Below are 16382 nucleotides of genomic sequence, written 5' to 3'. Positions count from 1 at the left end.
TAAATTTTAGGTGTTAGTTTACATTTATTATATTATTTTATTCTTAAATACAGAGTACATATTCATAGTACAACGTGAAAAAGTACTTAAAGGCAAACAATGGAAAGTGAATCCTCCTGCCAAGATTTTATCAATGTTGTTTGAACACAGGGAAGCAATTTATTTTAAAACAGAAGCTTCATAGCTAGAACCAAGTGTAGTTGCTGACTTACTGGAAACATTGATAAGCCACATACATTTAACTTGAAATGCCATGCTTCTATTAGAACATCTTCAAATTCTCTGTGTCTTCCATTCTGACTTCCCAAATTCACTTCAAGTTCAGTTCTTGCATGCAGGATTGTGTCCTTACACTTAAATGCTTCGATTTTACCTTTTGCTACTGAAAATTAAGAAAAAGAATTCAGATTTACCTTCTTAGAACAAGACAAAAAAAAAAGATACCTAGAATTTATATTTTGGCATGCCTGAGGCAAAGAAAGTTGGGCTTTTGGTCCTTAATGCAGAAAAGCTTGTTTTCTCCAGAAAAAGGGCTGCCACAGCTGTGGGTATTCCCTGCACTCTGCTGCATCTTCTAGTGTGTTATTTTTGGTTTATTTTCTCTGAATACTATTTTTGCTATCTTCTTTTTTCAGTCTCTGTTGTCTTGAAAGCTGTGCTCACACCCATTATTATACTTTCCAAAGAGTGAACAGAAATTTCAAATAAACCCAAGGATTTGAAACGCCTCTGAAAACATGTCAACATAAAAACATGCAAATTAAAGGCATGTACCAGATACATTTTAGATGTACACACATATCACACACTCCCAACCACTATGTATAGACAGACTTTAAGTTTCCAAAGACAATATTCTAATACAGGGATATAAAGATGATTGAATTGAACCATCTTAGGAATTAGTGTAAGACAAAGCTGGTATTAGGGCTTGCATAGTGGCTCAATGGTAAAGAATCTGCCTGCAATGCAGAAGACCCGGGTTCAATCCCTGGACTGGGAAGATTCCCTGGAAAAGGAAATGGCAACCCACTTCAGTATTCTTGCCTGGAGAAACCCATGGCTGGAGAAGCCTGGTGGGCTACACTCCATGGGGTCACAAAGAGTTGGAAACAACTGAGCGACTAACACTTTCACTTTCTTTTCAAAGCTGGCATTCCTCTGAGTGCAGGGTGAGGTCCACCTGCATTAGAATCACCTAGAATCTATGTTTGAATTCTCAGATCCCAGTGTCCTGGGTCTTTCCTCATAGCTCAGTCGGTAAAGAATCTGTCTGCAATGCAAGAGCTCCAGGTTCGATTCCTGGGTTGGGAAGATCCCCTGGAGAAGAAAATGGCAACCCACTCCAGCATTCTTGCCTGGAGAATCCCATGGACAGAGGAGCCTGGCGGGCTATGGTCCATGGGATCACAAGAGTCAGACATCACCACCACCACCACAGTGTCCTACCCCTGATTACTGAATCCCAGTTCCAGAAAGCTGGGACCTAAAAATACACACCAAGGTTTCAAAACATGAGTGTGGACATAAAAATATTATATTGATAATTTAAATTGATTGTGAGGAGATTAAAAGCATCATCATTCCTTATTATTGAGGGCTGAATGAATGTCTTCACAATGTCTAATTTTTTGATCACTTTGATGACTAGAAAATCAGTCTAGATACTGCCTGACATTGGGTAGACAAACTTGCTACATGAACTGAGTGTCACATAGACACAGTCTCAGCCTGGATAAGCTGAGCAGTCATTAATTCCTGTGAATATTTCTAACCAAATCCAAAGGAATAGCACATTTCTCGATGAATAGTATCTTTCCAGAATATCACTGACACAGAAGGCAAAAAAGATGATTCTAGTGCTTTGCAGTCAGGGGAAAGCCATAAAATAAAGCTAAAAATGGGGCATAATAAAATCAGCATGACCTAATTAGGCAGAGGGACCAAAACTAAATTTGAGGGAGTTTGCCTTCCTTATAGTTTTTTCTGCCAAAATTACTATTTTTGGTTTTACATTGAAGCTTTGTGGAAGAAAGGAAAGGTCTAGGTATATTTCCAGCTGCATGTGGATATGTATGCATATGTATGTGTATGCATATGTTACCCAGCTATACAGAGATTTAGAACAGGTCATGAGAGGTTGCTGGGGCAGGGGAGGGGACAAAATATGGGAAATGCCATTGTCAACGAGGAAGGGAGTAAACAAATATTCGGCAGCAGACTAGAGATGTTTTTGAAAACTATCATCAAGGCTAAAACAAACAAAGAATTATTTGGCGCTACTGATTTAAAAGCCATTCAAAAAATGAAAGAAGGGACTTCATGTTAAATTCTTATTATTTAGTATCAGAAACTGTCTACTTGATTTATTCATAAATATATGTAAGTTTTAAAGTTTTTAATCATCCAGTTCCTTTTAATGAAATTAAATTGATATTAGAAGGATAAGCTATCCTCTACATCACCCTTACTGGTGAAGACATGTATAAGTATTTTTAAAACTAGTGTGAAATTTTAAGTAAGAATAGTAATTTACATCAATCTAGGAATTCTCTCTGTTGTGTTTGCTATGGCATATATTCTCTCAAACAAGGTGAATCATTAGTAGCCATCTGGAAAACTTAGCAAATTTAGAAGACCGCATCATAGATAAGTTTTGTGGCTTTTATGCCCATGTGCAAAAGACAAGAAGGCCCAGAAAATAACAGTAACTTCCTTTTAAAACTCAAAAAAAGAGAATGGAGAGATAATGCCTTTGTTTTTAAATCATCCAGAAGAAACTTACTTGGTCCAAATATTTTAAATTCAAGCCAACAGTCTCATTGAACTGTAACTTAGTTTCCAAGTCGTGTGCCCTTTCAGATTATAGCATTTAGGAGTGAAAGTCACCTGTTAAAAAGAATCATTTGTCCTCTCCAGCATCAGGTTCCCCACCTAGAACATTACGATGACAAAATCCACCTCATAGGACTACAGTAAAGATTAAATGAAGTGGTCATGCACTTAGTAAACTGCAGATTAGAACTCCTAATCAGAAAAATTACTTAAATTTGTATTGTGGTCTTTAATAAAAATATCAAAACATATGTGTTCTCTATAAATTTGATAAACCGTGTTTAAGAGCAAGACTATTCTTACCCAAAAGCAAATAGATTCTGCAATATTAAGACTTTCATTAAATAGCTGTGTCCCCTGTCCCCATTCTTTCCTTCCTTGCTCTCTCCTCAGTCTCTGTTAAGTATCCGTGGTTCCCTGTTTTCCCCACGACGCAATAGCAAAACAAGTATTTTCAGCTTCAGAGGTCGGGCAAAGGATATCGGTTCTGAAAATGACTTTGCTGATGACGAACACAGTACATTTGAAGACAGCGAGAGCAGGAGAGACTCACTGTTTGTGCCGCACAGACACGGAGAGCGACGCAACAGTAACGTTAGTCAGGCCAGTATGTCATCCAGGATGGTGCCAGGGCTTCCAGCCAATGGGAAGATGCACAGCACTGTGGATTGCAATGGTGTGGTTTCCTTGGTGGGTGGACCATCAGCTCTAACCTCACCTACTGGACATCGGCCAGAGGTGATAATAGATAATAAATTAGCTACTACTGACATTATACACCGATTTGAAATAATCAAGGCCTGGGCGGTTTAGCCTGTTATACTATCCTACTTCCCCAAAATGAAAGTCCTTAAAAATAACATATGATTTTACTGAATGAAAAAACCAATAGACTCTTGAGAACCAATTGAATTGTATGGGACCATTAACTTTCAAATGCTTTAGGTTAAAAGAGCCTGGTTTTTAGAGTTTGGGGTGAAAACTCCTATCTGCAAATTCAACACAAAATAATGGGCACTATGACAACCTATTACAGATGTCTGTTCACCCAGAATTGTATAATAGTCTATTCATATTCTGGAAATTTCATATACTTAAAATTAAATAATTTAATGGCCAACATATTGATAACAGGCAGTTTCGGTACAACTGCCAATATTTTACAGTGACTCTAAAATGTTCTGATGTCTATTAAATGACTCTAAAATGTTTTGATTTCTTATAGGATGGCACATGGAAATAATTAAAAAAATCTCAGGAAAGCACACACATTTCATTGTACATCTGTGTTCGTGCATAGAAAAAAATCGGCCCATATATGTCAATATTTTCAATATAGCCTCAAGAAAATAATTCAGCCTTAATATTAATATTACATAATACTATTATTTGTTTTGGGGGAAGAGTAATCTGATTTTAATTATTGAGAAAGCTAAAATACTTTTCATTTGAATTAAATGAAATAATAAATGATTTATGAAAAATTTCTCTGGAAATTCCAACAGGTAAATTAAAATATTTCTGCAACATAATTGCCTTATACAATTGCACCCAACTGGTAAATTCTTGTTTTAACCCTGTAGGGTATCACCTGTGATTTTTTTAAGTATTTATAATTTAATAATAAATTAGTATTTTATTATTATTTGAAAATTGTTACTTGGGAAAACTGCACGTGGCATGACTTTCCAAAGAAATGCTAATGTTGTGTTGTATTACTCACTGAAAAGGGTGGTTTGAGCCATCAGTATTTGGTTTGCAGGGTACCACCACTGAAACGGAAGTCAGAAAGAGAAGGCTAAGTTCTTACCAGATTTCAATGGAGATGCTAGAAGATTCCTCCGGAAGGCAAAGAGCCATGAGCATAGCCAGCATCTTGACTAACACGATGGAGGGTAAGAAGGCAGCTATGGGATAGTCAGCTTTCTATGATTATATAGTTTGGAGAACTATTACTTATTCCCATGGAATTATGAAAGTCAGTTACCCAAGATCAGAACTGTATAATGGACCTAAGCAGATAATATATGGAACACTATTATCACATTGATTACACAACTAATATTGCCTCTATTTCTTTTTGATTCCGATTCTCATCTACCGAGTGATTATTTCACCACTCGATAGCTCATCAGCGAGGATTTATCCTTATGTTATATTATCCTCAAGCAATTAGAGAAAAAAAAATTCCCTTTTTAAGTTTTGGTATGCAGAAGCACAAAGAAACATCTCTAAAACTTCAATCTGTTCTCCAGGCATAGGAGTGGTGATGGGTTGAGGAGGCATATGGGTTGAGTTGGAGAAATCAAAACCTTTGTTCTGTTTCCACAGGAGCCCTAAGAAAAGATCTTTCCTCCATCTTCCACATACACAGAAACCATTACATTCCTTTAATGAAGAGCTGACACAAATATTTGTTGATTTTGACACACAGGAATGGACAACAAATATTACTTCCTTGTTCATTCATTAAATAAGTCCCCATTTCTTCAAGCTTGGAGGAATATTACATCAGTACTGTCATTTTATAAATCCCAATCAGAATTCATATCTAACATGAATTCTTTAGAAAACTTCAATTATATTTTGTATCTTAGTCTATTGGTATATTGGATATGCAAATGGGCATATATTTCATATATATTTCACCCATTAAATTACTAGTACCTTTTTAATAGGCTAGAATTCTGAAAAAAAAAATGAGTAAATATGAATAACAGAACTAGATTTGGGGCTGAATCTATATTAAAAAGAAAAACATACTATATCTTGATGTGTACAAGATCAATGCTAATGTGGAGACAGAGAATAAAGGGTCACATATATTAATAATAATCACAGTTTTAGAAAGTATTCTGAAAAAGCTCTTTCAAAAGAAACAGTAATTGATACACTTAATAGTTCTCTAAAACTTACTTTAAAATTCTGTTTTGATAAAGAAAATATAGCAATTTAATAACCCATTACCTAATTAATAGGTAATTAAGTTATTTAACTTGAGGCAACATAATAAGTTTGAAGTATTTTTTCGGCTAAAAGACATTTTTCATAAATATTTTGTGAAAATATTCAATGGAATTGTCTTCTCAAGTCTGTTAAACTAATATGAACTTCCGTCCCTAAGTAAAAGTATCAATTTTATCAAATAATGTATAATCTACAACAACAGTAATTTGGTTATATTGTTATTTACTATCTCATTCTTTATTGTTCCTCCAGAACTTGAAGAATCTAGGCAGAAATGTCCACCATGCTGGTATAGATTTGCCAATATGTTCTTGATCTGGGACTGCTGTGATGCATGGTTAAAAGTAAAGCATCTTGTAAATTTAATTGTTATGGATCCATTTGTTGATCTTGCCATCACTATTTGCATTGTCTTAAATACCCTCTTCATGGCCATGGAGCACTACCCAATGACTGGTCAATTCAGTAGTGTGCTGACTGTAGGAAACCTGGTGAGTTCATTTGAAGTTTACTTATTTACTTTGTCAGAGATAAGGCAGATAGACCAAAGAAGAAATCCATTTGTGCTATGCAGAACCCCCGAACTATACCCTCTTTTCTCAGAGGAAGAAATATCTAAAGGAATATTGAAGGCGTTCTCAGGGATAAGGTCTAGAATTCAACTGGTATGAATACTGACTGTTGAGACCAACATCTGTGCTGATTGATCATGGTGTTTTACCCTTTGTAAACTTGTTAAAATCTTTACTGTCAATCTTGCTGAAAAAAAAGCAGAAATCATGAGGTCTAACTCTGGCTCCATAAGCATGCAGTTTTAACATACACAGCTTATGAAGAAATAGTTCTTTGAAGGGAATACATAAAGATTGATTTCTGTGCAAACGAGGGCATAGTTGTTTCAAACTGAACTGCCTAATAAAATGCTTCAGTAGAATTCACACAAGAGAAGAAATAGTTGATAAAAATGCATTTGTAATTTAGCCACACTCTGGTTCATGTTACTTGGGCAGACATCTGTATATGTGTATGCCGACATATACATTTCCTCCTTCTAATGAAGAAACTGAAATGGATGAACAAGTAAAAAAAGAATTTAAATAGTTTATTAATCAAGACCTTTTTTTTTTGGCACAAGATAGAAACAGAATTCAATAGCCTAAGAGGAAAATAAAAAGACTGTCTCATGAAATGGAAAGAAAAAGACGAATTACCAAACCATATGAGGATAATTTTGCAACTGGGCTTCAGGAAATGCTTTAACCAAGGGATTGGATGTAGCCCAACCATTCATTGCATCTTTTGTCTGTAGGTCAGGAAATATGATCACCCATACCTTGTTGGTTCTAAATCTTGTAACCTCTGCAATGGAAAAACACTGAATCTCTTTTTCAGTTCCAGTTTAAAGACTCTCGTGATAGGACTCTGATTAGCATAGCTTGGATCAGATGCTTCTCTCTGGTTTAACCAACATTGGCGAAGGTAGATTCATGTGAAAATCGCAGTTCTGAGGAATTACACAGGTGGAGGATTAATTCCCAACAGAAAGAAGAAAGGGAATACTGGGCAAACAACTGTCTAAGTGTCTACTTCAATAAGTGACCTCAACTTCACTGCATTATTTGACTCAGTATAACACCCACCAGATTCTTGAGACTTTCTTCATCTTTGACACCTGTGATATTGATTTTTGTGTGTATGTGTCTAATTGGCTCCTTCATCTTTCCAATCACTCAATATCTCTGCTTCCTTTTCTGGACTTCTCTTCTTTTGCCTATTAGGGCTATGTTTTTCACTCAATATTTGTATGTATTCAACAGCTCTATGTATTATCTACTCTTACAAGTTGTGTTCTATTTCTGTATTTCCAGCTGTTATAGATTATTGCCCCAGGATAACTTTAAACATCTGAAAGATGATCTTTCTCACAGTTTATTGAAAGCCCTAAAAATTTCAAGTTAGTTTTGTATTACCTCTAGTAGTAGCCTTTCAGTTTCAAAGAGGCTGCCAGCTTCAAAATAGAAACCTTTTATTTCTTATATACAATTTTATATCAAGACCCATTGTTTCTTTTTTCTAGGTATCAGTTCTTTTTACCTCTATAGCTACCATTAAAATTGTAATTCTAGTACTCTACACTCAGTCTGCTTTCATCTTGCCAAAGTATCTATTGTCTATATTTGTGGTTCAACAATCTTACCTGGTTTTCAACACTCCCCCTCTAATCCCATCCTTCCTATGTCATCTTATTTTCCATTGTTTCCTAGCCAGTCACCATCAGTCTTCTCAGAACAGCCTTGACACTATAACCCACAAATGTTTATATGTTTATATAGGGAAAGTAATTCACAGTTCTCTATATTCATATTTAAAGTGTCCTGACTCAAATCACTTCATCTCAATTTTTCATATTCTTTAAGGTCCAGCCATAGCTTCCTCTCCCCTCTAATATGACTCTCAGTCCATACTGAGCACACTTTTAACTCCTAATCCATTTCTGTGAATAGAACATGGTTGAACATTAAACATTTTCTTGTTGCATCATAATTCTTGTTTTTCAATTCCACTACATATTACTCCATGGCAGAGATCACATCCTACTTTTCTTTTGTATCTCTCAGAGTGTTTACATGGGTGTAGCTTGATAAATAACCATTTGTTTCCTATCCATAAAAGAACATGAGCTTTGGAATCAGGTAGAACTGGGTTTGACCTTACTAATAATGTAGCATCTGGACAAGCATGATAAAGACAATTTTGAGTCTTTGTTTTCTATTATTGAAACGGATATAATAATACTCATCTCCCAGAGTTGCTCTGACGGTCTAATGAGATAATGTGAAAACACAACACTTTGCCTGGCATCTAGCACGTGCTCAATAAACAGCTTCCTTCCTCTTATGTACGCTATTAACCTTTCTTTGAAATACTGATGGAAAACAGTTCTGGTCTAGCTCTGTATTTTTCCCAGGACAGTTAGGGAAGTTGAACTGTTAGGAACAATTTGGGAAATTTGTCAGAGTGACACAGGAAATTGAGGTCTTAAAGAATTTTGACGTTGAAGCAATGGAGTACAGAAGCACAGGATAGGAGATGTTGGATTATAGGATGATCAAACGGAACAGCACTAGACTAAAACACCAAATTTGGGTCCAAGTCCAGTTGTCTGTGCTAAAAATCTGATCTTGAAAAAGTCACAAATATTGTTTTCTCATGAGTACAATGTGTTGGGACTAGACGATTTTTCATGTCTCTCCTCATGCTAAAATCTATAACTTTGAGTATCAGTGGAGATAATGAGGTAGAGAAGTGAAGTGAAATACTGATCAGTGGTTGACTGTAACAGAACCATGGATAAGCTGAGTTTAATATTAGGGAAACAAGACTCAAAGATAGAGAACACAGGTGACCGGAAACTGACGTAACTATTTGTAACCGTAAGAACAGGCGAATGTGTAAACTGACTGTTACTACTAGCTAAAAGCTCATTAATATTCTCTTTCTCTCTGTGTGAGAGAGAAATATTGCTTGCATTATGAGTACTTAGCTGACTTTGGATCTATGGTATATACCATAGATGGGTGTTGCATTGCGTATTTTGTGAAGATTTTATAGTTTTCTTACTAAAATCAATTTAAAATTTCTCTGGACTAGTTTATTACTATTCAAGTGATTCCATACTGCCTTATAAATAAGGAAATTGAGTTTCTGGTTGAATTAATAACAAAAGAATGTGCCATAAAAGAGTTGTGGCACTTTCAGCCTTTATTTAGATAAATGTGCTTTTTTGTATCCTCTTTCTGCTGAAACATATAAAAATTATATCATTTCCCTGTTGATTGCATGGATCAAATTTAAGTTTCAAGAGACCTCAAATCTTGATTGAGTTTCTCTAAGATTCTGTTTTGCTTTTGTGTTTTTTTTTTTTGTTTGTTTTAACCACTATTAAACACATGCACTCATTTTACTGATTCTATAAGCAAAAAATCTTCCATCAAACATAGTAGGTTACATAATCCCTTCATCATATAAACATTTCCAACTACCCTGTAACTTTTTCTTCAGGGAATATCGATAGAGATCTCTAGCTCCTACACTATTTGTTTTTCTTACTGCAACTCTCCCAACTAGAGATTAAAGATTCACAATATCCCTCTATTCTGCTAGACCCAGATGGGAACTTAGAAAATGATACCTGTTCTAAGGACTTTATAAGCTATTTTCAAATAAAAGCCTAAAGAAACATGATTAGCAAATTATTTTAATTAAATGGTGTGGTTTAGGATGTGAATACAAAATCTTAGAAATCTTGAAGGAAAAAAATGGCTTTGTTTATTGAAAGATAATATCATTAGAAGCCAAATTCAAGAACTCACCTATGAAGCCTCTTGCATCAATGAAGAAGTGCTATTTGGCTACCTAATTCCTTTCCTAGTATAAGAGAAAATTGATTGTTGTCTCTTACTAAGCACTACTAACAAAATTGTTATGTAACAATAATTATGGGTACACCACAATTTCTAATAAAATTTGCTAAGCAATTTAATACTGATAGAAATCCAAGAATATTAAACACAGACCTGATGAATATCCCCATTTGACAGATGGGAGAAAAGAAAATCATAAATGTTGACTGATTTCCCATCATTTTTCTTTAAATATATTTCAATTTCATCATCCAAAAAAGAATGAGCAACAAATACTTGGGGGTACAAACCCAAAAGGCATGGGTATGATTAAACTAGAAGTATTTAAACAAGAAGCTAATAGTAATGGAATGAAAGGAGGCTACAGGTATGTCAAATTCACTACAAAAGAGTGGAATGTCAGTCTGGACAAGTAGAGATCCTGTGGAGCAAACTGACCAATATTCAAACTTCAGCCTTTAGAATGAACATTTCTATCTTTTTAATGTATGTATCAACAGAACTTTCCTCTCTAAGTAAATACTCAGTAAGGAAATTTTTCTATCCCTGAATTGAGACCTTAACCCCTAACATTTGATCATTCAAGCTCAGTGTCCTTCAAAACAACCCAAAATGCTCACAATTTGTTTACTCTTGATCCAGACTCTCAGGCTGATTCTCATCCCTATCTTTAGTGCTTATGTTTTCACTAACTGTCATGTGTCATCATGTATAATATTAAAGATTTTTCACTAAACATCTCCTTATTAAAGAAGCTGCTTTGGAAGTCTATAAATGTATTGTCCATAAGAAATTTACCAGCCTAGATGAATTGGGTTTGCAATTTCAACTTGTATGTCCTAATTAGCACTGTATTTCTTTTCAAAGCCTAAAACAATGTCTAGTAAGTAAGCAGCTATTTTTTATGAATGAAATGAATGTCTACAGAAGCATGTAATCCAAACTTTCGAAAAACAAAAAGCTTCCGCAGAAGACAAGATATAATTAGCCTAAGTCCAAACAATAAACATTTGATAATTTTACTGTCTTAGTCTTCTCTTAACCACTGACAATGCTGAACTAGATTGAAATGTAACAAAAACAATTATTAATGATTTTTAGGGCCTAAATTGAAACCATTTAAATAGATAAAAGGCTCTGACATTAAACTGCAAACTGTAATTCAAATGTTTTTAAAGAGAAGTTTCATGCTATAAACTTCATGATTATAAACTTATAGGAATATAAATTTAAGACATTCCTTTTATAAATTTAAAAGAAATTTAAATTTAAGGGTTTTTAAAATGCAGAACATCCTCATGACATTTCAGAAGAACTAAAAAGTTCACCTTTATAATTTTCTACAGGAAGAGATATTTACCTGGATTGTTTCTAACTGGATTTAACTAATATGTTTCTATAATTAGGCTGTTTATTTAAATAGTAGCTGCTCCTAAAACTTTATAACTTATTTTACATTAACCAGGGAAAAAATACTTCAGAGTGAGTTCTTATATAAAATAAAAGAAAAAAAAAACAAATTTTAATGCGCTTTATACCACATATCTGGATTTTCATGCACTAAGCTTACTTGAATTATGTTTTACTTCTATTAGAATGAATGAATGATAACTGAAGTTATGCTATTTTTTTCTGGGATGGGTATTTCCCTTAGGTTTTTCTGTGATTGAGGAAGTGAGATGTTAGCTTGCATTTACACATTTGTAAGAGTGGATCAAGATTTCCTTAAATTAATATTTTAGGAAACCAAATAATCTTGATACTGTTATTTTGATAAAGTTCATTCAAGGTAAAGGCTGATTTACCTTGCTAAGCGGTATGCTTTAGTCATAATACGCAGCTTTTATCTATAGTTAATTAAGATAATTGCTTTAAAAGAATTTTTGCAAGAGTAATTTCATAGCTCTTCATGTCCTTGGGTGTCTTAGCCTGTGGTTTTGAGTTAAAAAACAAAACTGTTTTCAAATAGACATTCATCCAGCCTCTCAAATAACTTATTAATCCTAATTGTTGGTGTATGCATACTGAGAATGTTCTCCTACTGCTTTCAATTAAATCTGCTGTTCCTTGCTCTATTTATCCATTAATGTTAATTCTGAGGCACGAATCCAGAGATAATTATTACAGAAACATTTGTGGCAAATTCATTCTTATTTCAGGAATGTTTATAAAATTATAGAAATAAGAATGGTATCCATTGAATAAAACAACATAAAAATCAAGAATAAAACATGTTTTTTTCCCCATTTGAAGTAATTTTTGAGTGACTTCCAATAATACATAGATTTGTTCTTAATGCCATATTTTTTAAAAATTGGTTGTGATTATGGTAGAAGTATAGGGTACACAATAGCTATAGTAGCTATTAATAATAAACTACCAGTATTAAATTTCAAATATGGACAACGAAATGTTATAACTCAGCATCGTCTTGGAAATCTAGCAGATTCATTAGATAACACAAACCCATTTAAAATATTCCCCAGAAAAAAAATGCTAAACTTGTATATCCATTTGTCACATTTCTTCACTTTAAATTTTAGATATTTTTACTCATAACAGTTTAATATTCTTTACAAATTCTCAATGTTAAAAGTTTTCCAATGCTTGTGAAGTACTGCTCTCTATGTTACTTTAGGTCTTCACTGGGATCTTCACAGCAGAAATGGTCCTCAAGATCATCGCCATGGATCCATATTATTATTTCCAAGAGGGCTGGAATATCTTTGATGGAATTATTGTCAGCCTTAGTTTGATGGAGCTTGGCCTGGCAAATGTGGAGGGATTGTCTGTACTGAGATCATTCAGACTGGTATCTGCTTAGACTATGCTTATATTCTATCTTTCATTGGCAAAACATTTATTTAAAAAATGAATCAGTGTGATTGTTTTTCAAGAATGATGAAAAATGAAACACTTCATAATTATTAGCTGTGTAAGACACATTTTAAAATACACATGTTCTTCTAAAATTATGTTTTAAATGCATTAAACATTTTTTGCTTTAAAGTCTATAAAGAAATGCAAATAAAAAGCTTACACCCAATTAATCTTTTTATCAACATATATTAGTAAAGGGACACGGAAAAAAATGTGTTCCCATTAGCACTTTAGAAAATGGTGTAACAAATTTTTGAATTTGGCAAAAAAAAATTTTTAAATATGCAAACTTTTATAGGAAATTAAGTAAAATGTGTATTTTTAAAATTGATACAAGCTTTTTTATGTTTGGTTAGTTTTCTGATTGTGGCTTTCATTCTGTCTGCCCTCTGATGGAGAAGGATAAGAGGCTTATGGAAGCTTCCTGATGGGAGAGACTGACTGAGGGGGAAACTGGGTCTTGTTCTGCAGCCCATGGGGTCACAAAGAGTCGGACACGACTGAGCAACTGAACTGAACTGAACTTTTTATGTTTACCAAAATTAGTTCATTTACTTTTATATTTTAAATGTCCATTAAAAAATATAACTCATACTCTTAATACTTCTTTTTACTCTCTAAAGTATAGTCAGAGGTGACATTAGTTTGCTAAATTCACAAATGTCTATAATTAAAATATTAATTTGTTTTTATGGTCATATCTGCTGATAAATCAAATGTTTTATTTATCATTTCTGAAATATTTTCTCTTATTTTTGCATTTAAATGATATTATGATTTGACTTACAATTCCAGTATTATTAACACTTTTTTATGGATTTGATTAGTATGCTTTGAAATTTTATATTCCTCAAAGGTGGGTCTACAGTGTAACATACTGATAAAACGATGTCTAACTTTTAAAATTATATTGTGATTACTACTAAGAGTACATTTTCACTTGACTACAGCTTCGAGTTTTCAAGTTGGCAAAATCCTGGCCCACCCTGAATATGCTAATCAAGATCATCGGTAATTCAGTGGGAGCTCTGGGTAACCTCACCTTGGTGTTGGCCATCATCGTCTTCATTTTCGCCGTGGTCGGCATGCAGCTCTTTGGGAAGAGCTATAAAGAATGTGTCTGCAAGATTTCTAGTGATTGTGAACTCCCACGCTGGCACATGAATGACTTCTTCCACTCCTTCCTGATTGTGTTCCGGGTGCTGTGTGGAGAGTGGATAGAGACCATGTGGGACTGCATGGAAGTCGCCGGTCAAACCATGTGCCTTATTGTTTTCATGCTGGTCATGGTCATTGGAAACCTGGTGGTACGTATGTATTACAAACACTCATAATTAAGAACAAGATCAGATAGTAGGTGGGAAGGAGGCCTGATGCAACAGACATATTTGGTTTTACCATCAACAATGTAGACTCAAATCCCAGTACTGGGACTCTGAGCAGGGGCAAGTCACTTAACTTCCCTCAGGCTCAAATTCCAAACTATGAAACTGGAATAACAAAACTGAAATCTTGTAGTTTATGTGAGGATTACATGAGGTATATATATCTGTGAAAGTCTTGGGACAAAAATATTAGTTTTCCTTCTTCAAAGAAATGTTTCCAGCATCAAAACTGATTTGTCCTAATTTTATTTTTATGGCTTGAATTATTTTTTATTCTATTATTATTTTGACAAGATAATGATCTCCAGTAATTACACATACATAGTTTATATTGTTTGTTTACTCAGAGGCATATGTTGCATATCACCAAATTTTAAAGACAAATTTCAATGAAATCTTAGCTCTGTATTGTAATTATCCAAAAAAATTGGAAGGGGACTAAATATATTTTTCCCAGAATTTGTTTTATCAAAGGAAAATAAATTATTGTAGTTTCAGTTATACACATGTATAAACATTGACCAGATTTAAAAGGCTTACTTTTAGTTCTGACTTAAAAGCACTAATATAGAACCACAATTTGCATGTTTGTGTGTTTTAATGCTTACATTTTTCAATTATGCAGTGTCAGAGTATTTCTTTATTTCATCATTCTGAAACTTTCCTTTGAGAAGTACATATCAAATGAGATTTCTTTAAAAATGGTTTGTGGGATATCTGTGGACATGCAACTTTTTTCAGAATTGTAAATAAGGAAGTTCTAGATTCTGAACAAATCTGATATAAAAATAAGGAAATAAACTGGGGTTCTGGCTAAGTGTGTGTCTTCCTACCATGTAACATTTTTTGAAATTCAGTAACTACATTTCAAGCTAAAAATATTCTCATAAATTTTCTTTTGCATCAGTTATAATGAACTATTCCTGTATTAATCATATTTTGCCAATTAATTGAATAATATTTTCCCTCACGTATCCCAATGATATGCTGAGATTTCACCACATTTTCTCCAAAAAAAATAAAAAGGAAAAAGAAAAGTAATTTACATTATATGGGTCTAGCCTAAACCCTGGAATAATTTTAGACTTTTCTCCATCTGTTGAACTATTTGGACAGATATACTTCAAAGTATATTGATGGGAAATGTGTTAAACCTTATATAATCTGCCTTTGCTGCTGCTGCTACTAAGTCGCTTCAGTTGTATCTGACTCTGTGCGACCCCATAGACAGCAGCCCATCAGGCTCCTCTGTCCCTGGGATTCTCCAGGCAAGAATACTGGAGTGGGTTGCCTTTGCTGCTGCTGCTAAGTCGCTTCAGTCGTATCCGACTCTGTGCGACCCCATAGACGGCAGCCCACCAGGCTCCCCTTCCCTGGGATTCTCCAGGCAAGAACTCTGGAGTGGGTTGCCATTTCCTTCTCCAATGCATGAAAGTGAAAAGTGAAAGTGAAGTCACTCAGTCGTGTCGGACTCCTAGCAACCCCATGGACTACAGCCTACAAGGCCCTCCGTCCAAGGGATTTTCCAGGCAAGAGTACTGGAGTGAGTTGCCATTGCCTTCAGGCTGCTCTAAAAGCTTTTGGCCATTGGAATTTACATTTCAAGTATATTGTTTTAATACAATCCATCAGGCTATTAAATAAATAAATTCATTATTTACACACACAAAGCTAGACATTCCCTAGACAAACTGGTAAAATGACTGAAGTGAAAATATCCCATTTTTCCTCTTTGGCCAAAACCACAAAAATGGGATTTTTTGTTTTTCACTAGCAACTCTGAATAGACACAATTTAAATCTCAGAAGCTCCAGTTTCCTGGTTGTCCTCCGTTTGAAAGGAAAATCATTTGTTTTACCATTTTGCCCTTAGAGCAGATTCTTTAAATAGC

At 34.3% G+C, this 16382-nt stretch overlaps 1 protein-coding gene across 10 annotated transcripts in view; it reads left to right on the top strand.

The window, feature by feature from the left end:
* SCN3A (sodium voltage-gated channel alpha subunit 3) overlaps positions 1-16382 on the top strand; it is a 121149-nt gene that overhangs the window by 65148 nt on the left and 39619 nt on the right. For 4 of the 10 annotated variants that reach the window (XM_070357803.1, XM_005896160.3, XM_070357784.1 and 1 more), the window contains 5 exons: positions 3229-3573; positions 4598-4730; positions 6055-6293; positions 12865-13038; positions 14057-14413. In XM_070357803.1, the coding sequence (XP_070213904.1) occupies positions 3229-3573; positions 4598-4730; positions 6055-6293; positions 12865-13038; positions 14057-14413 (1248 nt within the window). The remainder of the gene's footprint in view (positions 1-3228; positions 3574-4597; positions 4731-6054; positions 6294-12864; positions 13039-14056; positions 14414-16382) is intronic. The other 6 variants (XM_070357819.1, XM_070357810.1, XM_070357804.1 and 3 more) reach the window with 3 other exon arrangements.

This window comes from Bos mutus, chromosome 2, assembly GCF_027580195.1.
Source record: "Bos mutus isolate GX-2022 chromosome 2, NWIPB_WYAK_1.1, whole genome shotgun sequence".
In the NCBI taxonomy this organism is placed as follows: Eukaryota; Metazoa; Chordata; class Mammalia; order Artiodactyla; family Bovidae; genus Bos; species Bos mutus.
Note: the sequence above shows the minus strand (reverse complement) of the source record. Positions and strands in the feature narration are given on the sequence as shown.